The sequence below is a fragment of the Electrona antarctica genome, assembly GCF_951216825.1.
Source record: "Electrona antarctica genome assembly, contig: scaffold_73, whole genome shotgun sequence".
NCBI lineage: Eukaryota > Metazoa > Chordata > Actinopteri > Myctophiformes > Myctophidae > Electrona > Electrona antarctica.
In genome coordinates, this window is record NW_027638626.1 from 87501 (window position 1) to 113674 (window position 26174).

General features: G+C 40.6%; 1 protein-coding gene across 1 annotated transcript in view; it reads right to left on the reverse strand.

The window, feature by feature from the left end:
• The window catches only part of LOC306917883 (neuronal acetylcholine receptor subunit alpha-9-II-like), a 44704-nt gene extending 21875 nt beyond the window's left edge, over nt 1–22829 (reverse strand). Inside the window, exons 1-4 of the mRNA XM_079530774.1 lie at nt 22789–22829; nt 19771–19916; nt 14445–14599; nt 1054–1109 (exon numbers count right to left, since the gene is read on the reverse strand). Coding sequence (XP_079386900.1) covers nt 1054–1109; nt 14445–14599; nt 19771–19916; nt 22789–22804 — 373 coding nt within the window. The 5' untranslated portion in view covers nt 22805–22829. The remainder of the gene's footprint in view (nt 1–1053; nt 1110–14444; nt 14600–19770; nt 19917–22788) is intronic.
• Between the last annotated feature and the right edge of the window lie 3345 nt (nt 22830–26174).

The following is a 26174-nucleotide window of genomic DNA, read 5'->3' on the forward strand; positions in this document are numbered from 1 at the left end:
TCTGAGAATGTGTGTTTGGTTCATTAGCCACCAGATGGCATACCTTATAAGTATGTATGTCTGTATGTATGTATGTATTTAAAAGGGGGGCTTTTTTGTTTTTGCTTTGTTGTTGTGAAGGGCAACCTGCCTATTCACTGGGGACTATGCAAGGCAGAGGCGTCCACGTATGTATGTATGTATGTATGTATGTATGTATGTATGTATGTATGTATGTATGTATGTATGTATGTATGTATGTATGTATGTCGGTGTTGTCCACCAGCCAATGGGTATGTATGTATGTATGTCGGTGTTGTCCACCAGCCAATGGGTATGTATGTATGTATGTCGGTGTTGTCCACCAGCCAATGGGTATGTATGTAGGTCAGTGTTGTCCACCAGCCAATAAGGGACCACCATTATTGATGACGTAACTAAGGTATGCTTGGTGATAGGCCTACGTACTTTTCAAGTAGCAATACTTGCGCACAAGTAGGCCATACATGGCCTTAGATGGCCTTAGATGGCCACAAGTAGGCCATAAATGGCCTTAGATGGCCACAAGTAGGCCATAAATGGCCTTAGATGGCCTTAGATGGCCACAAGTAGGCCATAAATGGCCTTAGATGGCCTTTAGATGGCCTTGCCACAAGTAGGCCATAAATGGCCTTAGATGGCCTTAGATGGCCACAAGTAGGCCATAAATGGCCTTAGATGGCCTTAGATGGCCACAAGTAGGCCATAAATGGCCTTAGATGGCCTTTAGATGGCCTTGCCACAAGTAGGCCATAAATGGCCTTAGATGGCCTTAGATGGCCACAAGTAGGCCATAAATGGCCTTAGATGGCCTTAGATGGCCACAAGTAGGCCATAAATGGCCTTAGATGGCCTTAGATGGCCACAAGTAGGCCATAAATGGCCTTAGATGGCCTTTAGATGGCCTTGCCACAAGTAGGCCATAAATGGCCTTAGATGGCCTTAGATGGCCTTTTGTGTGTAAGAAGCAAGTTGGCAGCTCGACAGAGTGCATTTCTATTTATTATTCTTATTATTAAAGTCATGTGATCTCACCGTTGTAGCGCAGAACCACGTTGGTCTCCATGACACCAGAGGACGCTTCATCAGCCCTGAACATGAATAATAGTACAATAACCTGAACATGAATAATAATATAATAACCTGAACATGAATAATAATATAATAACCTAAACATGAATAATAATATAATAACCTGAACATGAATAATAGTACAATAACCTGAACATGAATAATAACATAATAACCTGAACATGTATAATAAAATAATAACCTGAACATGAATAATACAATAACCTGAACATGAATAATAATATAATAACCTAAACATGAATAATAATATAATAACCTGAACATGAATAATAACATAATAACCTGGACATGAATAATACAATAATAACCTGAACATGAATAATAATATAATAACCTGAACATGTATAATAAAATAATAACCTGAACATGAATAATACAATAACCTGAACATGAATAATATAATAACAACCTGAATAGAGTGCCACAGCCCCGCCCCCTGTGATGGGACCGGAAGAGCATTTCTCATTCATTTTCCCACAGACGTTTCAGAAAGTATTTATTTAACCCATTCAGGGCGGGAACCCTTTTGGTGTTTCAAGCATTATGTTATGCTTTAGCTATTGAAAAATAGCAGATCTACAAGCTCACGCTTGTAGCACTCGGTACCGCGCTACAAGCTTGTAGGTCTGATATTTTGGAAAATTGTGAATATGCGTCACAAATCTTTCTTTCAGAGCGAACGTTTTTAACTCAAATCTTTGATTCTGAAGGGTCCCTGAACAACTTTTCAGATGGGGGGTAAGTGCGTGGCCAATTACATATAACTTTATAACCCGAGTCCTTGACATGAAATATTGAGCTCCACTGATACAGAAACATGAGGTATTTCAGCTCCACTGATACAGAAACATGAGGTATTTAGGGTTAGGGTTAGGGTTAGATATTGAGCTCCACTGATACAGAAACATGAGGTAATATTGAGCTCCACTGATACAGAAACATGAGGTATTATTGAGCTCCACTGATACAGAAACATGAGGTAATATTGAGCTCCACTGATACAGAAACATGAGGTATTAGGGTTAGGGTTAGGGTTAGGTTAGGGTTAGGTTAGGGTAAATATTGAGCTCCACTGATACAGAAACATGAGGTATTAGGGTTAGGGTTAGGGTTAGGGTTAGGTTAGGGTAAATATTGAGCTCCACTGATACAGAAACATGAGGTATTTCAGAAAACCTTTTAAATGCCTAAATGGGTTAAAGACCTGTAAGCCTCAGACAGAGACTGACGACTCATGACGACTCATGACCAAATCATTAGAAAGAAGAAACAAAGGGCAGTGACGACTCATGACCAAATCATTAGAAAGAAGAAACAAAGGGCAGTGACGACTCATGACCAAATCATTAGAAAGAAGAAACAAAGGGCAGTGACGACTCATGACCAAATCATTAGAAAGAAGAAACAAAGGGCAGTGACGACTCATGACCAAATCATTAGAAAGAAGAAACAAAGGGCAGTGACGACTCATGACCAAATCATTAGAAAGAAGAAACAAAGGGCAGTGACGACTCATGACCAAATCATTAGAAAGAAGAAACAAAGGGCAGTGACGACTCATGACCAAATCATTAGAAAGAAGAAACAAAGGGCAGTGACGACTCATGACCAAATCATTAGAAAGAAGAAACAAAGGGCAGTGACGACTCATGACCAAATCATTAGAAAGAAGAAACAAAGGGCAGTGACGACTCATGACCAAATCATTAGAAAGAAGAAACAAAGGGCAGTGACGACTCATGACCAAATCATTAGAAAGAAGAAACAAAGGGCAGGGTACAATACTTTTTTAACCCGTTTTGACCTGAGGACGATTCTACAAATGTCTTCTGAAAAACCTGTGTTTCTATGTCAGTGGTTCTCAAACATTTTCATGTCAAGGACCCCCAAAAATATATGTAATTGGCCGCCGACCCCCATCTGAAAATATGTTGTTTCAGGGACCTCCCCAGAAGCAAAGATTTGAGTTAAAAACATTTGCTCTGAAAGTATATATATTCAAAGATTTGTGCCACATTTTCACGATATTTATATATTTAAATTGTATTTCTTTAGAGGATAGCCCCTTGAGTTGTATCAACTCGTTTTAGAGGGGGTCCTCGGGCACAACACAATGAATACAGTACATACAGGTAGACAAAACAATACATTAAACATGTCGACACAGACAAATACACTTACATCAACAAAACATAGATGCTCTCCAAACCACTCAAACACTACATCAAGACCAGAAACAACTGCACTGAAACACCTAACAAAATAATAATAGTGATATTAATAATGAAATAATAAAAAAATAAAAGACTAATCAAGCATTAAGAACACGCCTCTCCAAAAATCAAAAACAAGTACAAATGGGCTTCAGGTCTACAAGCAAAGAGGCCTTGAAAATGTTAAATGATGTAATTGATCTCAAAGAAACAGACAAGTTGTTCCAATCAGATGAAGCTTTAAACTGAAAAGCACGTCTCCCAATTTCATTAGATGTTGTGGGTACAGAAAAGTAAAGTTGTTGAGTATGTCTAAGAGGGTATCTAGAGTTATATATGTAACTAATAACTGTTTTAAATATGATGGGTAATTAAAGTAAAAAGAAGCACTTAAAAATGAAAAGCAGCCAGTGGAATTGCCTCCTCGTTTGCGGAGTTAGCCAATTTAAGGTATCATACATGACACAGTGGTGTGTCTGGTAGGGACACCTTAAGACAAATCTACAGATACTATTGTACACAACATTCAATGAATGGAGATGAGCTTCAGTAGTATTCTGATAAATGATATCACCATAATCAATAACAGGAAATAAGAGTTGTTGAACAATGCGTTTTCTTATTGTAAAAGTAAAGAAATGTATAGACCTGTACATTATCTTGAGACTAATATTAATCCTAGTTTTAATAAACTCAATATGAGGTCCAAAGGAGAGCTCAGAATCCAACCAAAGACCCAGGTATTTAAACGTCACAACAGAGTTAAGAAAGGACCCATCAGCAAAGTGAATGGCCAAGTCAGACGGAGCACGGTTAAGATGGTATCTAGTGCCAAAAAGCATACTACAAGACTTCTGTTTGTTTAGAACTAAGTTGTTGTTTGAAAGCCATTCCTGAACCAAACAAAATTCTGATTGTAACGATCTTCGTATTTTGGATATATCTGGAGCTGATGTATAAATTACGGTATCGTCAACATATAAATGCATAGAGCAGTTAGACATAATTTTTGATAAATCATTAATAAAGATTGAAAAACCTAAGACCTAAAATAGATCCTTGTGGAACCCCTTTCTCAACAACTAAAAATTCTGATTGGGCCTGATGGAAAGAAACAGATTGACGACGATTATGCAAAAAATAATTAAACCAAAATAATGCAGGCTGAGACACACCAATAACATAAAGATTATCCAACAGAAGGTAATGGTCCACTAAATCAAAAGCTTTACTTAAATCAATAAAAATGGCACCAACCAAGTGACCTTTGCCTAATGAAGCGTATATATCATTGGTAAATTTGACAAGAGCAGTGGTTGTAGAAAAATGGGGACGAAAACCAGATTGAGATGGAGATACTATATTGAAATTGTTGACGTATTGTGATAATTGATTAAAAATGAACTTTTCAAAAATCTTTGCAGCTGTACAGATAATAGATATTGGTCTATAGTTGTTTACTTCAAGTGGATCCCACCTTTATGAAGTGGTGTGACTTTTGCACATTTCCAGCTAGATGGAAATTTACATGTAGATATTGAGTTGAATAGATCTGCAAGCGGAAAAATAAGGACTTCGGCAGCCATTTTAATAAATGTAGCCTCTACACCATCAGGCCCAGGGGCACAGTTAACCTTTAAATCAGAAATAACCTTAATAATGTCAGAGGGCAAGATTTTTCTAAAAGAGAAAGAGCCAGGAAGAGTCGGGTTACTGACATACGTTTTAAGATAAGATGAAGAAGAAGAATAATTGTTACTAACAGAAGAGAAATGTTGATTAACACTTCATTATTAGATTGAATTTGCTCAACTGAGCTTTTAGGGGGGCTGAGAATGTTATTCAATCTTTTCCAAAAATGCTTTGGATTTTTAAAATCCTGACAGAGACTATTTCTGTAATAATTGGCCTCAGCGTTTCTAGTTTGAGTCTTACAAAAATGACGCAGCTGTTTGTATGTATCCCAGTCTGCTTGTTCTTTACTGGCTCTATATTTTGCCCATGCATTATCTCGTCGTCTATAAAGATTAATTAAATCAGAGTTGATCCAAGGTAAATAACTACCCTTGACTCTAACAGATTTCCAAGGAGCATGTTTATCGATGACTTTTGTAAACTGTTCAAGAAAATAACTCCAAGCCTCATCAACAAAAGGAATTAATTGAAACCTGTCCCAGTCAATTGCGACAACGTCTTGAATAAAATTCTCAATATTTATCTGTTTAGATTGTCTAATATTTATGAACTTGGGAGGAAGACGAGGTAATTTAATTTTCCAAACACAATAAATTACACAATGATCGCTAAAGCAATCAGAGAGAACCCCGGATTTAATTATCCTGTTTGGGTGCGAGACAAATATTAAATCCAACAAAGTTGAAGTTGTGTCAGTAACTCTGGTTGGTTCAGTTATAAGTTGAGTTAAATGAATGCTCTCAAATAATTTTCTTTCGTTTGATGAGGAGGGGCTATTCCAGTTACCTAACCCTAACCCTAACCCTAAATCTCCAAGAATATTTAGCTCCAATGGACGATTTAACAAGTTAATTGTAGACAATATGGAACGAGCAGAGTCAGCAGGTGCTGCTGGAGCCCTATAGAAATTCCCAATAGTCAATTTCTTATTCAAATGAAAATGTAATTGAACAAAAAGGCATTCAAAATCTTCAGAACTTTAATAACTTGTGCAGTTATTAATAATGGCTTTAAACTAGTAGAAACGTAGGTAGCACCACCACCCCTTCTGTCGCTCCTGTCTGATCTAAACAAAATATAATCATTAATCTGAATCTGCTCATCAGCAATATTGCCGTTTAACCAAGTTTCAGAAATGGTAATGACATTTGGTTTATAAAGGGAAACCCAAGGTCTCAGCAGGTCAATTTTAAGGAAAAGGCTTCTAATATTTAAATGAACAACTTTTAAACCTTTAACAGAATTAATACTTTAAATATGTTTCATGAGGAGGGGGGATTATCCCCTCCATGTACCGTGGCTGCATGTGTTTTGCTGTGTTGGCAGTGTTTTGCCGTGAAATCCGCTAAAAAACGCGGAAAATCTGAGTAATTATGCGTAAAAGTGGGGGGGATATCCCCCCTCCTCATGAGATTTTCCGCGCGCAGATAGCACCCAAATATGTCCCCCCCCAGTTATAAAATGCTATCTGCGCCCCTGGCTGGGTGTGTATGTCGGTGTTGTCCACCAGCCAATGGGTATGTATGTATGTATGTATGTATGTATGTATGTATGTATGTATGTATGTATGTATGTATGTATGTATGTATGTATGTATGTATGTCGGTGTTGTCCACCAGCCAATGGGTATGTATGTATGTATGTATGTATGTATGTATGTATGTATGTATGTATGTATGTATGTATGTATGTATGTCGGTGTTGTCCACCAGCCAATGGGTATGTATGTATGTATGTATGTATGTATGTATGTATGTATGTATGTATGTATGTCGGTGTTGTCCACCAGCCAATGGGTATGTATGTATGTATGTATGTATGTATGTATGTCGGTGTTGTCCACCAGCCAATGGGTATGTATGTATGTATGTATGTATGTATGTATGTATGTATGTATGTATGTATGTATGTATGTATGTATGTATGTATGTATGTCGGTGTTGTCCACCAGCCAATGGGTATGTATGTATGTATGTATGTATGTATGTATGTATGTATGTATGTATGTATGTATGTATGTATGTATGTATGTATGTATGTATGTATGTATGTATGTCGGTGTTGTCCACCAGCCAATGGGTATGTATGTATGTATGTATGTATGTATGTATGTATGTATGTCGGTGTTGTCCACCAGCCAATGGGTATGTATGTATGTATGTATGTATGTATGTATGTATTTGGTTAAAATGGGTAAGGTTTTAAAAAGGCAAAAGCATGCTCTGTTGCACTGGCCTAAAAGTGGGTCCTCTAAAACTGCTTCAACTTCTGAGAATGTGTGTTTGGTTCATTAGCCACCAGATGGCATACCTTATAAGTATGTATGTCTGTATGTATGTATGTATTTAAAAGGGGGGCTTTTTTGTTTTTGCTTTGTTGTTGTGAAGGGCAACCTGCCTATTCACTGGGGACTATGCAAGGCAGAGGCGTCCACGTATGTATGTATGTATGTATGTATGTATGTATGTATGTATGTATGTATGTATGTATGTATGTATGTATGTATGTATGTATGTATGTATGTATGTATGTCGGTGTTGTCCACCAGCCAATGGGTATGTATGTATGTATGTATGTATGTATGTATGTATGTATGTATGTATTTGGTTAAAATGGGTAAGGTTTTAAAAAGGCAAAAGCATGCTCTGTTGCACTGGCCTAAAAGTGGGTCCTCTAAAACTGCTTCAACTTCTGAGAATGTGTGTTTGGTTCATTAGCCACCAGATGGCATACCTTATAAGTATGTATGTCTGTATGTATGTATGTATTTAAAAGGGGGGCTTTTTTGTTTTTGCTTTGTTGTTGTGAAGGGCAACCTGCCTATTCACTGGGGACTATGCAAGGCAGAGGCGTCCACGTATGTATGTATGTATGTATGTATGTATGTATGTATGTATGTATGTATGTATGTATGTATGTATGTATGTCGGTGTTGTCCACCAGCCAATGGGTATGTATGTATGTATGTCGGTGTTGTCCACCAGCCAATGGGTATGTATGTATGTATGTCGGTGTTGTCCACCAGCCAATGGGTATGTATGTAGGTCAGTGTTGTCCACCAGCCAATAAGGGACCACCATTATTGATGACGTAACTAAGGTATGCTTGGTGATAGGCCTACGTACTTTTCAAGTAGCAATACTTGCGCACAAGTAGGCCATACATGGCCTTAGATGGCCTTAGATGGCCACAAGTAGGCCATAAATGGCCTTAGATGGCCACAAGTAGGCCATAAATGGCCTTAGATGGCCTTAGATGGCCACAAGTAGGCCATAAATGGCCTTAGATGGCCTTTAGATGGCCTTGCCACAAGTAGGCCATAAATGGCCTTAGATGGCCTTAGATGGCCACAAGTAGGCCATAAATGGCCTTAGATGGCCTTAGATGGCCACAAGTAGGCCATAAATGGCCTTAGATGGCCTTTAGATGGCCTTGCCACAAGTAGGCCATAAATGGCCTTAGATGGCCTTAGATGGCCACAAGTAGGCCATAAATGGCCTTAGATGGCCTTAGATGGCCTTTTGTGTGTAAGAAGCAAGTTGGCAGCTCGACAGAGTGCATTTCTATTTATTATTCTTATTATTAAAGTCATGTGATCTCACCGTTGTAGCGCAGAACCACGTTGGTCTCCATGACACCAGAGGACGCTTCATCAGCCCTGAACATGAATAATAGTACAATAACCTGAACATGAATAATAGTACAATAACCTGAACATGAATAATAATATAATAACCTGAACATGAATAATAGTACAATAACCTGAACATGAATAATAATATAATAACCTGAACATGAATAATAATATAATAACCTAAACATGAATAATAATATAATAACCTGAACATGAATAATAGTACAATAACCTGAACATGAATAATAACATAATAACCTGAACATGTATAATAAAATAATAACCTGAACATGAATAATACAATAACCTGAACATGAATAATAATATAATAACCTAAACATGAATAATAATATAATAACCTGAACATGAATAATAACATAATAACCTGGACATGAATAATACAATAATAACCTGAACATGAATAATAATATAATAACCTGAACATGTATAATAAAATAATAACCTGAACATGAATAATACAATAACCTGAACATGAATAATATAATAACAACCTGAATAGAGTGCCACAGCCCCGCCCCCTGTGATGGGACCGGAAGAGCATTTCTCATTCATTTTCCCACAGACGTTTCAGAAAGTATTTATTTAACCCATTCAGGGCGGGAACCCTTTTGGTGTTTCAAGCATTATGTTATGCTTTAGCTATTGAAAAATAGCAGATCTACAAGCTCACGCTTGTAGCACTCGGTACCGCGCTACAAGCTTGTAGGTCTGATATTTTGGAAAATTGTGAATATGCGTCACAAATCTTTCTTTCAGAGCGAACGTTTTTAACTCAAATCTTTGATTCTGAAGGGTCCCTGAACAACTTTTCAGATGGGGGGTAAGTGCGTGGCCAATTACATATAACTTTATAACCCGAGTCCTTGACATGAAATATTGAGCTCCACTGATACAGAAACATGAGGTATTTCAGCTCCACTGATACAGAAACATGAGGTATTTAGGGTTAGGGTTAGGGTTAGATATTGAGCTCCACTGATACAGAAACATGAGGTAATATTGAGCTCCACTGATACAGAAACATGAGGTATTATTGAGCTCCACTGATACAGAAACATGAGGTAATATTGAGCTCCACTGATACAGAAACATGAGGTATTAGGGTTAGGGTTAGGGTTAGGGTTAGGTTAGGGTTAGGTTAGGGTAAATATTGAGCTCCACTGATACAGAAACATGAGGTATTAGGGTTAGGGTTAGGGTTAGGGTTAGGTTAGGGTTAGGTTAGGGTAAATATTGAGCTCCACTGATACAGAAACATGAGGTATTAGGGTTAGGGTTAGGGTTAGGGTTAGGTTAGGGTAAATATTGAGCTCCACTGATACAGAAACATGAGGTATTTCAGAAAACCTTTTAAATGCCTAAATGGGTTAAAGACCTGTAAGCCTCAGACAGAGACTGACGACTCATGACGACTCATGACGACTCATGACGACTCATGACCAAATCATTAGAAAGAAGAAACAAAGGGCAGTGACGACTCATGACCAAATCATTAGAAAGAAGAAACAAAGGGCAGTGACGACTCATGACCAAATCATTAGAAAGAAGAAACAAAGGGCAGTGACGACTCATGACCAAATCATTAGAAAGAAGAAACAAAGGGCAGTGACGACTCATGACCAAATCATTAGAAAGAAGAAACAAAGGGCAGTGACGACTCATGACCAAATCATTAGAAAGAAGAAACAAAGGGCAGTGACGACTCATGACCAAATCATTAGAAAGAAGAAACAAAGGGCAGTGACGACTCATGACCAAATCATTAGAAAGAAGAAACAAAGGGCAGTGACGACTCATGACCAAATCATTAGAAAGAAGAAACAAAGGGCAGTGACGACTCATGACCAAATCATTAGAAAGAAGAAACAAAGGGCAGTGACGACTCATGACCAAATCATTAGAAAGAAGAAACAAAGGGCAGGGTACAATACTTTTTTAACCCGTTTTGACCTGAGGACGATTCTACAAATGTCTTCTGAAAAACCTGTGTTTCTATGTCAGTGGTTCTCAAACATTTTCATGTCAAGGACCCCCAAAAATATATGTAATTGGCCGCCGACCCCCATCTGAAAATATGTTGTTTCAGGGACCTCCCCAGAAGCAAAGATTTGAGTTAAAAACATTTGCTCTGAAAGTATATATATTCAAAGATTTGTGCCACATTTTCACGATATTTATATATTTAAATTGTATTTCTTTAGAGGATAGCCCCTTGAGTTGTATCAACTCGTTTTAGAGGGGGTCCTCGGGCACAACACAATGAATACAGTACATACAGGTAGACAAAACAATACATTAAACATGTCGACACAGACAAATACACTTACATCAACAAAACATAGATGCTCTCCAAACCACTCAAACACTACATCAAGACCAGAAACAACTGCACTGAAACACCTAACAAAATAATAATAGTGATATTAATAATGAAATAATAAAAAAATAAAAGACTAATCAAGCATTAAGAACACGCCTCTCTCCAAAAATCAAAAACAAGTACAAATGGGCTTCAGTTCTACAAGCAAAGAGGCCTTGAAAATGTTAAATGATGTAATTGATCTCAAAGAAACAGACAAGTTGTTCCAATCAGATGAAGCTTTAAACTGAAAAGCACGTCTCCCAATTTCATTAGATGTTGTGGGTACAGAAAAGTAAAGTTGTTGAGTATGTCTAAGAGGGTATCTAGAGTTATATATGTAACTAATAACTGTTTTAAATATGATGGGTAATTAAAGTAAAAAGAAGCACTTAAAAATGAAAAGCAGCCAGTGGAATTGCCTCCTCGTTTGCGGAGTTAGCCAATTTAAGGTATCATACATGACACAGTGGTGTGTCTGGTAGGGACACCTTAAGACAAATCTACAGATACTATTGTACACAACATTCAATGAATGGAGATGAGCTTCAGTAGTATTCTGATAAATGATATCACCATAATCAATAACAGGAAATAAGAGTTGTTGAACAATGCGTTTTCTTATTGTAAAAGTAAAGAAATGTATAGACCTGTACATTATCTTGAGACTAATATTAATCCTAGTTTTAATAAACTCAATATGAGGTCCAAAGGAGAGCTCAGAATCCAACCAAAGACCCAGGTATTTAAACGTCACAACAGAGTTAAGAAAGGACCCATCAGCAAAGTGAATGGCCAAGTCAGACGGAGCACGGTTAAGATGGTATCTAGTGCCAAAAAGCATACTACAAGACTTCTGTTTGTTTAGAACTAAGTTGTTGTTTGAAAGCCATTCCTGAACCAAACAAAATTCTGATTGTAACGATCTTCGTATTTTGGATATATCTGGAGCTGATGTATAAATTACGGTATCGTCAACATATAAATGCATAGAGCAGTTAGACATAATTTTTGATAAATCATTAATAAAGATTGAAAAACCTAAGACCTAAAATAGATCCTTGTGGAACCCCTTTCTCAACAACTAAAAATTCTGATTGGGCCTGATGGAAAGAAACAGATTGACGACGATTATGCAAAAAATAATTAAACCAAAATAATGCAGGCTGAGACACACCAATAACATAAAGATTATCCAACAGAAGGTAATGGTCCACTAAATCAAAAGCTTTACTTAAATCAATAAAAATGGCACCAACCAAGTGACCTTTGCCTAATGAAGCGTATATATCATTGGTAAATTTGACAAGAGCAGTGGTTGTAGAAAAATGGGGACGAAAACCAGATTGAGATGGAGATACTATATTGAAATTGTTGACGTATTGTGATAATTGATTAAAAATGAACTTTTCAAAAATCTTTGCAGCTGTACAGATAATAGATATTGGTCTATAGTTGTTTACTTCAAGTGGATCCCACCTTTATGAAGTGGTGTGACTTTTGCACATTTCCAGCTAGATGGAAATTTACATGTAGATATTGAGTTGAATAGATCTGCAAGCGGAAAAATAAGGACTTCGGCAGCCATTTTAATAAATGTAGCCTCTACACCATCAGGCCCAGGGGCACAGTTAACCTTTAAATCAGAAATAACCTTAATAATGTCAGAGGGCAAGATTTTTCTAAAAGAGAAAGAGCCAGGAAGAGTCGGGTTACTGACATACGTTTTAAGATAAGATGAAGAAGAAGAATAATTGTTACTAACAGAAGAGAAATGTTGATTAACACTTCATTATTAGATTGAATTTGCTCAACTGAGCTTTTAGGGGGGCTGAGAATGTTATTCAATCTTTTCCAAAAATGCTTTGGATTTTTAAAATCCTGACAGAGACTATTTCTGTAATAATTGGCCTCAGCGTTTCTAGTTTGAGTCTTACAAAAATGACGCAGCTGTTTGTATGTATCCCAGTCTGCTTGTTCTTTACTGGCTCTATATTTTGCCCATGCATTATCTCGTCGTCTATAAAGATTAATTAAATCAGAGTTGATCCAAGGTAAATAACTACCCTTGACTCTAACAGATTTCCAAGGAGCATGTTTATCGATGACTTTTGTAAACTGTTCAAGAAAATAACTCCAAGCCTCATCAACAAAAGGAATTAATTGAAACCTGTCCCAGTCAATTGCGACAACGTCTTGAATAAAATTCTCAATATTTATCTGTTTAGATTGTCTAATATTTATGAACTTGGGAGGAAGACGAGGTAATTTAATTTTCCAAACACAATAAATTACACAATGATCGCTAAAGCAATCAGAGAGAACCCCGGATTTAATTATCCTGTTTGGGTGCGAGACAAATATTAAATCCAACAAAGTTGAAGTTGTGTCAGTAACTCTGGTTGGTTCAGTTATAAGTTGAGTTAAATGAATGCTCTCAAATAATTTTCTTTCGTTTGATGAGGAGGGGCTATTCCAGTTACCTAACCCTAACCCTAACCCTAAATCTCCAAGAATATTTAGCTCCAATGGACGATTTAACAAGTTAATTGTAGACAATATGGAACGAGCAGAGTCAGCAGGTGCTGCTGGAGCCCTATAGAAATTCCCAATAGTCAATTTCTTATTCAAATGAAAATGTAATTGAACAAAAAGGCATTCAAAGTCTTCAGAACTTTAATAACTTGTGCAGTTATTAATAATGGCTTTAAACTAGTAGAAACGTAGGTAGCACCACCACCCCTTCTGTCGCTCCTGTCTGATCTAAACAAAATATAATCATTAATCTGAATCTGCTCATCAGCAATATTGCCGTTTAACCAAGTTTCAGAAATGGTAATGACATTTGGTTTATAAAGGGAAACCCAAGGTCTCAGCAGGTCAATTTTAAGGAAAAGGCTTCTAATATTTAAATGAACAACTTTTAAACCTTTAACAGAATTAATACTTTAAATATGTTTTAATGAAATTAAAGAGCAGGCATTTAGATGCAGGTTTGGTCTGATAAACGATGAAAGCGGTGAAGTGAGAGCAACACATGACATTACATACTATACACAACAACATACATAGATAAGACAGACAAAACGAAAAAACATACAAAAAAAGGTAACCATAAAATATCAAAAGAAAAGGGCAAGAACATAGCTTGCCAGCTCTATCTGCATAATTGTAAACTTTTTATGTCACGTGACATTTAAAGAAATAGCCATAGGCAATATAAAGATGAAGACAAACCAGCGCATATATGATGCCCGGCCATTATGAGATTAATGAATATACCATACAGCCCACAGCAGCAGGTTAGGGCTAACCCTAACCCTAACCCAATAAGCATACCTACTTGTTGTACAGAACCAGGTCCGGTTAGGGTTAGGGCTAACCCTAACCCTAACCCAATAAGCATACCTACTTGTTGTACAGAACCAGGTCCGGTCTCCAGACCAGAGAGGAAGGGATCCGGATCACCTCCAGACCGTCGTAATCCTCTTTGTTCCACGTGAGGAACGTATCGTACCAGGTCTGTCTGATCCACAGGTAGGCTATGAGGACCTGGTTACGCTCATCCTACACACACACACACACACACATTAAGGTCTGTCTGATCCACAGGTAGGCTATGAGGACCTGGTTACGCTCATCCTACACACACATTAAGGTCTGTCTGATCCACAGGTAGGCTATGAGGACCTGGTTACGCTCATCCTGCGCACGCACGCACGCACGCACGCGTGAGTGCGCGTGCGCACGCACACGCACACGCACACACACACACACACACACACACGGGCACGCACACACGGGCACGCACACACTCCTTACAGTGTAGGCATTTATCAGACTGTCTTACTCCATAGTCATTTACAGTAAGCAGAACAACACATGGTGATACATCACATGCTGTACATAGAAATAGTCATCAAGGATCACATGCCAGCTAAGAACCTAACAGTAGAATATCTGTACAATGAAACTATGAGTCTACACTATAGAGTGTTATGTCTACATAAAATGCTGTCTAAGTTACATAAGTTGAGACTTTGCATACGCCTGTAAGGTCGTCAAGGCTAGGGCAAGTGCTACGGGCTAAGATGGAGTCTGAAGAGGTGGGTTTTCAGACTACGGTGGAAGATTGGGAGTGAGTCTGTAGTTCTAACTGCAATGGGAAGTTCATTCCATAGTTTAGATTGGGAGTGAGTCTGTAGTTCTGACTGCAATGGGAAGTTCATTCCATAGTTTAGATTGGGAGTGAGTCTGTAGTTCTAACTGCAATGGGAAGTTCATTCCATAGTTTAGATTGGGAGTGAGTCTGTAGTTCTGACTGCAATGGGAAGTTCATTCCATAGTTTAGATTGGGAGTGAGTCTGTAGTTCTGACTGCAATGGGAAGTTCATTCCATAGTTTAGATTGGGAGTGAGTCTGTAGTTCTGACTGCAATGGGAAGTTCATTCCATAGTTTAGATTGGGAGTGAGTCTGTAGTTCTGACTGCAATGGGAAGTTCATTCCATAGTTTAGATTGGGAGTGAGTCTGTAGTTCTGACTGCAATGGGAAGTTCATTCCATAGTTTAGATTGGGAGTGAGTCTGTAGTTCTGACTGCAATGGGAAGTTCATTCCATAGTTTAGATTGGGAGTGAGTCTGTTGTTCTGACTGCAATGGGAAGTTCATTCCATAGTTTAGATTGGGAGTGAGTCTGTAGTTCTGACTGTAATGGGAAGTTCATTCCATAGTTTAGATTGGGAGTGAGTCTGTAGTTCTGACTGCAATGGGAAGTTCATTCCATAGTTTAGATTGGGAGTGAGTCTGTAGTTCTGACTGCAATGGGAAGTTAATTCCATAGTTTAGATTGGGAGTGAGTCTGTAGTTCTGACTGCAATGGGAAGTTCATTCCATAGTTTAGATTGGGAGTGAGTCTGTAGTTCTGACTGCAATGGGAAGTTCATTCCATAGTTTAGATTGGGAGTGAGTCTGCAGTTCTGACTGCAATGGGAAGTTCATTCCATAGTTTAGATTGGGAGTGAGTCTTTAGTTCTGACTGTAATGGGAAGTTCATTCCATAGTTTAGATTGGGAGTGAGTCTGTAGTTCTGACTGCAATGGGAAGTTCATTCCATAGTTTAGATTGGGAGTGAGTCTGTAGTTCTGACTGTAATGGGAAGTTCATTCCATATTTTAGATCGGGAGTGAGTCTGTAGTTCTGACTGTAATGGGAAGTTCATTCCATAGTTTAGATTGGGAGTGAGTGAGTCTGTTGTTCTGACTGCAATGGGAAGTTCATTCTATAGTTTAGATTGGGAGTGAGTCTGTAGTTCTGACTGTAATGGGAAGTTCATTCCATAGTTTAGATTGGGAGTGAGTGAGTCTGTAGTTCTGACTGTAATGGGAAGTTCATTCCATAGTTTAGATCGGGAGTGAGTCTGTAGTTCTGACTGCAATGGGAAGTTCATTCCATAGTTTAGATGGTGAGTGAGTGAGTCTGCTGTTCTGACTGCAATGGGAAGTTCATTCCATAGTTTAGATTGGGAGTGAGTCTGTAGTTCTGACTGTAATGGGAAGTTCATTCCATAGTTTAGATTGGGAGTGAGTCTGTAGTTCTGACTGCAATGGGAAGTTCATTCCATAGTTTAGATTGGGAGTGAGTCTGTAGTTCTGACTGCAATGGGAAGTTCATTCCATAGTTTAGATTGGGAGTGAGTCTGTAGTTCTGACTGCAATGGGAAGTTCATTCCATAGTTTTGGAGCCATAAGGGAGAAGAGTTTGGGACGTGTGGAGTGTTGTCCCGGCGTTTTTAGTGAAGGTACTTCCAGCTTCCCTGCGTCGGCTGATCTGAGTGACCGGGAGGGTTTGTAGGGTTCAATCAGACTTGCAAGATACAGGGTTGCCATACCTCTGGTTGTTTTGAAGGCCAGCACCAGAGTTTTATATGCGGGCAGCGACCGGGAGGGAGTGGAGAAGGGGGAGGGGCAGCGACCGGGAGCCAATGGAGGGAGCGGAGAAGGGGGAGGAGCAACGACCGGGAGCCAATGGAGGGAGCGGAGAAGGGGGAAGGGCAGCGACCGGGAGCCAATGGAGGGAGCGGAGAAGGGGGGAGACGTGTGAGAACTTTGGCTGGTTGAAGACCAAGCGAGCTGCGGCATTTTGGATCAGTTGGAGGGGCTTAAGTGCACATGCCGGTAGGCCAGTAAGGAGGGAGTTACAATAGTCAAGGTTTGACAAGACTGTTGACTGAATTAGGAGCTGGGCTGACTCCTGGGTGAGGAAGAGTCTAATCCTTCATATGTTATAAATACTACTAATACTAATACCAACTAGTACTACTAGATATGTCTGATGTGTGGATGAGGAGCTGGGCTGACTCCTGGGTGAGGAAGGGTCTGATTGGCTGACTCCTGGGTGAGGAAGGGTCTGATTGGCTGACTCCTGGGTGAGGAAGCGTCTGATTGGCTGACTCCTGGGTGAGGATGGGTCTGATTGGCTGACTCCTGGGTGAGGAAGCGTCTGATTGGCTGACTCCTGGGTGAGGATGGGTCTGATTGGCTGACTCCTGGGTGAGGAAGGGTCTGATTGGCTGACTCCTGGGTGAGGAAGGGTCTGATTGGCTGACTCCTGGGTGAGGAAGGGTCTGATTGGCTGACTCCTGGGTGAGGAAGCATCTGATTGGCTGACTCCTGGGTGAGGAAGGGTCTGATTGGCTGACTCCTGGGTGAGGAAGCATCTGATTGGCTGACTCCTGGGTGAGGAAGGGTCTACTAGGATACCAAACTAAATACAATACACTGACACCACGGCGCGTAATCAGCGCCTCAAACTGTGACTCCGCCCACCCCCTGGGGAAGTTGTTATTTGCGCTTGTTCACTGCAATGCAATTTGCGGCATTTTCAAAACAATATTGAGCAGAGTAGCGATTTTGCAATGTATTTGCAATGCCATACGTTGAAAGATCTGTTGCCCGTGGACAAGGCACGCTACCTCCGCAAGTTAGATAGCATCGGCATAGATGTTTGTCCGTATGTGATTAAGGATTGGACCAAGTTGCATTGGCAGCCATAGAAAATTCTTACCCCAGGCTAAAACCGGATGTGACGTTTTTGGGCGTTCCTGTCTAGCGTGGTGTCAGTGTTTACAATGTTCCTGTCTAGCGTGGTCTCAGTGTATACAATGTTCCTGTCTAGCGTGGTGTCAGTGTATACAATGTGAGTAAGATAATGTCAGCATAGTAAATAAAAGATACGATGACAGATGAGTGACATGGTGAGGTCATGTCTGAGGACTATTGTGGAAAAATCACACACACACACACACACACACACACACACACACACACACACACACACACACACACACACACACACACACACACACACACACACACACACACACACACACACACACACACACACACACACACACACACACAGGGTGTCATGGAATTGAAATCCATCTGTAAATATCAGGTGAAGATATGGTTGGCTGGCTGCCTGGGGTGGGGGGGAGGCACAACCCCCTAATCGGTAATGAGACACTTATCGCTCGCACGCGCACACGCACGCACGCACGCACGCACGCACGCACGCACGCACGCACACACACAGTAACAGTAGATGTGTACAATACAGTCATTGTTGAATGGCTAATCAGAGGGTGACATCTACATCTTGTCTTACCTTATAAACTTTATACATTTATAACATAGTTCAAATTAGTGCTGGTTCAGACAGCTGTGAGATCTAATCTAGGTTCAGACAGCTGTGAGATCTAATCTAGGTCCAGACAGTTGTGAGATCTAATCTACGTTCAGACAGCTGTGAGATCTAGGGTCGTTTGCACCAAGAAAGATTAAATAAAGTTTAGTTTAGTGTTGATCAAGGATTAATTTTAATTCGACTTGTGTTGCACCACTTAATTTTAAGCATTGCTTAACAGATCTTTGATTAAATCCTTAACCTGTGATTAAAATCCATTAAACTGTGATTAAAACTTTAAACTGTGATTAATTCATGGATTAAACTTTGTTGTGTGTCCGCCATCTTGGTTTTGCGCTGTAAATAAACAGCAGCAGTCGTAAGCATCATTAGCGTTACTATTTCATTCATATTTGAGAATGTTTAAATTAAATTATAGTGCCTGCAGCAAAAATATATATAATAATAAAAACCGTCTCGCTCGCTAAAAAAAACCCCAACAGACGTATAAGCATGTTGTTTTAATTTAAACCTCCTCTCCTGCTGGTTTAGAATTAATCCCTTATTGATACTTAAATCAAAGTTTAAAGTAGTGGTCCAACAGGATTGACATTAATCCAGGTTTACTGTGAAAATTAAAACCAAGATTAAAAAAACAAAACCAAGATTAAAAGGATGGTTTAAAACTAAACCGGATTAGTGAAAACTAGGTTTAAAGTTTGGTGCAACTGGATTAATAGATAAACCTTGATTTAAACCAGATTAAGGCTTAATCTTTCTTGGTGCAAACGACCCTTAATCTATGTATAGAGGTAACAGGGTGGTAAAAGGGTGGATTATGGGTAATGTAGTTCTCACCATGTCTTTGATCTGGCTCAGGGTGGATTATGGGTAATGTAGTTCTCACCATGTCTTTGATCTGGCTCAGGGTGGATTATGGGTAATGTAGTTCTCACCATGTCTTTGATCTGGCTCAGGGTGGATTATGGGTAATGTAGTTCTCACCATGTCTTTGATCTGGCTCAGGGTGGATTATGGGTAATGCAGTTCTCACCATGTCTTTGATCTGGCTCAGGGTGATCTGCAGGGTGACGTTCAGAGCCTTGTCGGTGTCGTCGACGGGTCTCAGAGCGGTGGAGTAATTATCCATGAGGTCAGTGAGGAGTTTCTGAGCGAAACGACCGTCTGCTGAGTGACACGCTGACAGAACACACGCACGCACGCACGCGCGCGCGCACGCACACGCACACAGACACAGACACACACAGATTAAAATATTATAGTTGTGTAAAGACTAAAGAGAATTAGACTTTTGCCACTAGTGAACATAGCATATCTACAAGCTCACAACTGTCCAGATACACTTTTTGTGTATTTCGTTTCCGATCCGATCCCGATACCACATTCTGTGTTAACCGATACCGATACCAGAGAATAATATTTATAATAATACAAAAAGAAAAAAAATATCTTATTTTGAAGTCCACCAACCGGGAATATTGTTAATAGCGATCTAGCTATATATCTCATGTTGTATTTATATCTATCTAAATAAGGTCGCGAATACAAGCGACCAAAATGAGTTTTCTTCGACGTGTGGCTGGCATCTCCCTTAGAGATAGGGTGAGAAGTTCATCTCCCTTAGAGATAGGGTGAGAAGTTCACCTCCCTTAGAGATAGGGTGAGAAGTTCATCTCCCTTAGAGATAGGGTGAGAAGTTCATCTCCCTTAGAGATAGGGTGAGAAGTTCATCTCCCTTAGAGATAGGGTGAGAAGTTCATCTCCCTTAGAGATAGGGTGAGAAGTTCATCTCCCTTAGAGATAGGGTGAGAAGTTCATCTCCCTTAGAGATAGGGTGAGAAGTTCATCTCCCTTAGAGATAGGGTGAGAAGTTCACCTCCCTTAGAGATAGGGTGAGAAGTTCATCTCCCTTAGAGATAGGGTGAGAAGTTCATCTCCCTTAGAGATAGGGTGAGAAGTTCATCTCCCTTAGAGATAGGGTGAGAAGTTCATCTCCCTTAGAGATAGGGTGAGAAGTTCATCTCCCTTAGAGATAGGGTGAGAAGTTCATCTCCCTTAGAGATAGGGTGAGAAGTTCACCTCCCTTAGAGATAGGGTGAGAAGTTCATCTCCCTTAGAGATAGGGTGAGAAGTTCATCTCCCTTAGAGATAGGGTGAGAAGTTCATCTCCCTTAGAGACAGGGTGAGAAGTTCATCTCCCTTAGAGATAGGGTGAGAAGTTCACCTCCCTTAGAGATAGGGTGAGAAGTTCATCTCCCTTAGAGATAGGGTGAGAAGTTCATCTCCCTTAGAGATAGGGTGAGAAGTTCACCTCCCTTAGAGATAGGGTGAGAAGTTCACCTCCCTTAGAGATAGGGTGAGAAGTTCATCTCCCTTAGAGATAGGGTGAGAAGTTCATCTCCCTTAGAGATAGGGTGAGAAGTTCATCTCCCTTAGAGATAGGGTGAGAAGTTCATCTCCCTTAGAGATAGGGTGAGAAGTTCACCTCCCTTAGAGATAGGGTGAGAAGTTCATCTCCCTTAGAGATAGGGTGAGAAGTTCATCTCCCTTAGAGATAGGGTGAGAAGTTCATCTCCCTTAGAGATAGGGTGAGAAGTTCATCTCCCTTAGAGATAGGGTGAGAAGTTCATCTCCCTTAGAGATAGGGTGAGAAGTTCACCTCCCTTAGAGATAGGGTGAGAAGTTCATCTCCCTTAGAGATAGGGTGAGAAGTTCAGTCACACGAGAGAGACTCGGAGTAGAGCCGCTGCTCCTGCGCCTGGAAAGGAGTCAGCTGAGGTGGTTCGGGCATCTGGTTAGGATGCCTCTCGGGCGCCTCCCTAGGGAGGTCCTCGAGGCACGTCCCACTGGGAGGAGACCCCGGGGCAGACCAAGGACCACGTCCCACTGGGAGGAGACCCCGGGGCAGACCAAGGACCACGTCCCACTGGGAGGAGACGCAGGGGCAGACCAAGGACCACGTCCCACTGGGAGGAGACCCCGGGGCAGACCAAGGACCACGTCCCACTGGGAGGAGACGCAGGGGCAGACCAAGGACCATGTCCCACTGGGAGGAGACGCAGGGGCAGACCAAGGACCACGTCCCACTGGGAGGAGACCCCGGGGCAGACCAAGGACCACGTCCCACTGGGAGGAGACCCCGGGGCAGACCAAGGACCACGTCCCACTGGGAGGAGACCCCGGGGCAGACCAAGGCGCAGTTGGAGGAAATACATCGACTCACTGGCCTTGGAACGTCTCGGAATCCCCCAGGAGGAAGTCACTAATGTTGCTCTGGAGAGGGAAGTCTGGAGCACTCTGGTGGAGCCGCGACCCAACTACGGATAAGCGGTTGAAGATGGCTGGATGGATGGATAGCTATATATCTCATGTTGTGTTAATAGTGATCTAGCTATATATCTCATGTTGTGTTAATAGCAGACTCCTCACTCAAACGTGCACTTGCAGTTTGGGCAACTCCAAAGCAAACGCCCCAACATTTTATTTACCTGCCATAGAGCAATCATCCAATCCAATCATTCCAACCACTTGCCATTTGGGCAATTTTCTTTGGAGGAGCTCCCCACGCGTTTAGCTGATTAACGTCTAATGCAGGTTAAGACCTGACGTTAAGACATACCCGATCCTTACAATCTATACCTCGTTGGAAAGGTGATGATAAAGAACTATATAAAATAAGCCTACGATACCATTTGGAATTCATAAGGGGGAGAAATAACCGACCAAAGTTAAGTTTCCGAACAATTTGTGCTGTTATTAGTTATTGTATTAGTATTGTATAATTATAATTTTTAATATAGTAATTAGTTATTGTCATTATAGTGTATAGTCCTATAACCGTTTTATCCTTTTATTATTGCAATTATATTTTATTCTTCCATTAAATGTAGGTTGTCACAACATTTTACTGCTTGTACCAGATAGATAGATAGATAGATAGATAGATAGATAGATAGATAGATAGATAGATAGATAGATAGATAGATAGATAGATAGATAGATAGATATAGATAGATAGAGGCTAAGGTAGACAGAGTAATGTTAGACTCACCTTTCAGTAACATCATGAAGCAGACGGCAGCAAACGTCCCGTTCATTTTAACACAAAACTGAAGTTAAACATCTATCTATCTATCTATCTATCTATCTATCTATCTACCTACCTACCCACCCACATCCAGAGGAAGATGAAATGTCCTCATGGATCCAAACGTCTCCGTTAAACCCTTTTAACACTAAACTGAAGCGACTTACATCCTCATGGATCTAAACAGCTCACTATGACTTCAAACAGACATCCAGAGTTAAGTTAGATATCCTCATGGATCTAAACAGCTCACTATGACTTCAAACAGACACCCAGAGTTAAGTTAGATATCCTCATGGATCTAAACAGCTCACTATGACTTCAAACAGACATCCAGAGTTAAGTTAGATATCCTCATGGATCTAAACAGCTCACTATGACTTCAAACAGACATCCAGAGTTAAGTTAGATATCCTCATGGATCTAAACACCAATACGACTTCAAACAGACATCCAGAGTTAAGTTAGATATCCCCATGGATCTAAACACCAATACGACTTCAAACAGACATCCAGAGTTAAGTTAGATATCCCCATGGATCTAAACACCGATACGACTTCAAACAGACATCCACAGGAATATTGTTACCGTGTTAGCGGCCGATACCGACAACAAGACACTCCCGACCTTTAAGATTCAACATCCCCATGACGGATCTAAACACATCCATCGATATATACACTCTATCCACAGCAGAGGAAAGTTAGATATCTCCATGATGGATCTAAGTATCTCCGTTCAACCCCAGTTGAACCTGTGATTGGTCAGACCACAGACACACAGGCAGGATATCAGCCAAACAGAAGAGTGCTTCCGTCTGGCTCGGCTCTCCGACCAACAGCTCTGTTAGTGATAGTGATATCCTGGATCACGTTTCACTGGCTGTACCGCATACCTGTCTGCCTGCCTGCATGTCTGTCTGTCTGTCTGTCTGCCTGTCTGTCTGTCTGTCTGTCTGTCTGTCTGTCTGTCTGTCTGTCTGCCTGTCTGCCTGTCTGTCTGTCCTCTCTGGGCAGCCAAGTATGTCTGTCTGCCTGTCTGTCTGTCCTCTCTGGGCAGCCAGGTCTGTCTGTCTGCCTGTCTGTCTGTCTCAACATGAACCGTAAGCTGTATACAATTTTACAATTTACAATGCAGTCATTTATCAGATGCTCTAAATCCAGAGAGACTTACAGTAAGCAGAACAACACATGGTGATACATCACATACATAGAGATAGAACAACACATGGTGATACATCACATACATAGAGATAGAACAATAGAACAACACATGGTGATACATCACATACATAGAAATAGAACAATAGAACACCACATGGTGATACATCACATACATAGAGATAGAACAACACATGGTGATACATCACATACATAGAGATAGAACAATAGAACAACACATGGTGATACATCACATACATAGAACAACACATGGTGATACATCACATACATAGAGATATAACAACACATGGTGATACATCACATACATAGAGATAGAACAACACATGGTGATACATCACATAAATGGTAAATGGTGCATTTATATAGCGCCTTTATCCAAGGCACTTTACAGAGATTGTGCATTACATTCACCCATTCACACACACATACATACACCGATGGCAGCGGAAACCATGCAAGGCACCAACTAGCACATCGGGAGCAATTAGGGGTTCAGTGTCTTGCTCAAGGACACTTTGACAGTAACTCTGCGGGAGCCCGGGTTCGAACTGGCAACCTTACGGTTACCATCCAGGCACTCTACCCCTGAGCCACCGCCGCCCCTACACATAGAGATAGAACAACACATGGTGATACATCACATACATAGAGATAGAACAACACATCGTGATACATCACATACATAGAGATAGAACAACACATGGTGATACATCACATACATAGAACAACACATGGTGATACATCATACATAGAGATAGAACAACACATGGTGATACATCACATACATAGAGATAGAACAATAGAACAACACATGGTGATACATCACATACATAGAGATAGAACAATAGAACAACACATGGTGATACATCACATACATAGAAAAACACATGGTGATGCATCACATACATAGAGATAGAACAATAGAACAACACATGGTGATACATCACATACATAGAGATAGAACAACACATGGTGATACATCACATACATAGAGATAGAACAACACATGGTGATACATCACATACATAGAGATAGAACAACACATGGTGATACATCACATACATAGAGATAGAACAACACATGGTGATACATCACATACATAGAGATAGAACAACACATGGTGATACATCACATACATAGAGATAGTCATCTAGGATCATAAGAGCCTAACATCTGTAGAATATCTATATAATGAGACTATGAGTCTACACTATAGTTGTTAATACACAGACAGACAGGCAGGCAGGCAGGCAGGCAGGCAGGCAGGCAGGCAGGCAGGCAGACAGACAGACAGACAGACATGCAGGTTGTAGTGTAGAAACCAGACCCCTCCCTCATGCATGAGCACACAGAGCTATTCAGCTGTCAATCACATGCAGGCCAGGTGGGCGTCGACGCAATTTAGATCCTTCCATAAGATTGTATGACACACGCCACGCACACACATACACACACACAGAGTATAGGGTCCTTAGTACTTACTGCCAACTCAGTGTTTTTTTATAGAATGAAGCATTCTTCATTTTAATGTGTTCTACTTTTAATTCCCTTTATGAGTGTACACTATAGAGTGCTATGTCAAGGAAGTATGGGTACGCAGATGACCTGGAATAGTATGGGTACGCAGATGACCTGGAACCGTGAAGTATGGGTACGCAGATGACCTGGAACCGTGAAGTATGGGTACGCAGATGACCTGGAACCGTGAAGTATGGGTACGCAGATGACCTGGAACCGTGAAGTATGGGTACGCAGATGACCTGGAACCGTGAAGTATGGGTACGCAGATGACCTGGAACCGTGAAGTATGGGTACGCAGATGACCTGGAACCGTGAAGTATGGGTACGCAGATGACCTGGAACCGTGAAGTATGGGTACGCAGATGACCTGGAACCGTGAAGTATGGGTACGCAGATGACCTGGAACCGTGAAGTATGGGTACGCAGATGACCTGGAACCGTGAAGTATGGGTACGCAGATGACCTGGAACCGTGAAGTATGGGTACGCAGATGACCTGGCCATCATGCTACGCCGACCGACCTGGAAGGCAATGGAAGATGGTCTCAACCAGGACATGGACATCTTGGCTTCCTACCTCCTTAGGTGGCGCCTGCAGCTCAGCACAGGCAAGACAGTGTCGGCGGCTAACCCTAACCACCTCAACAA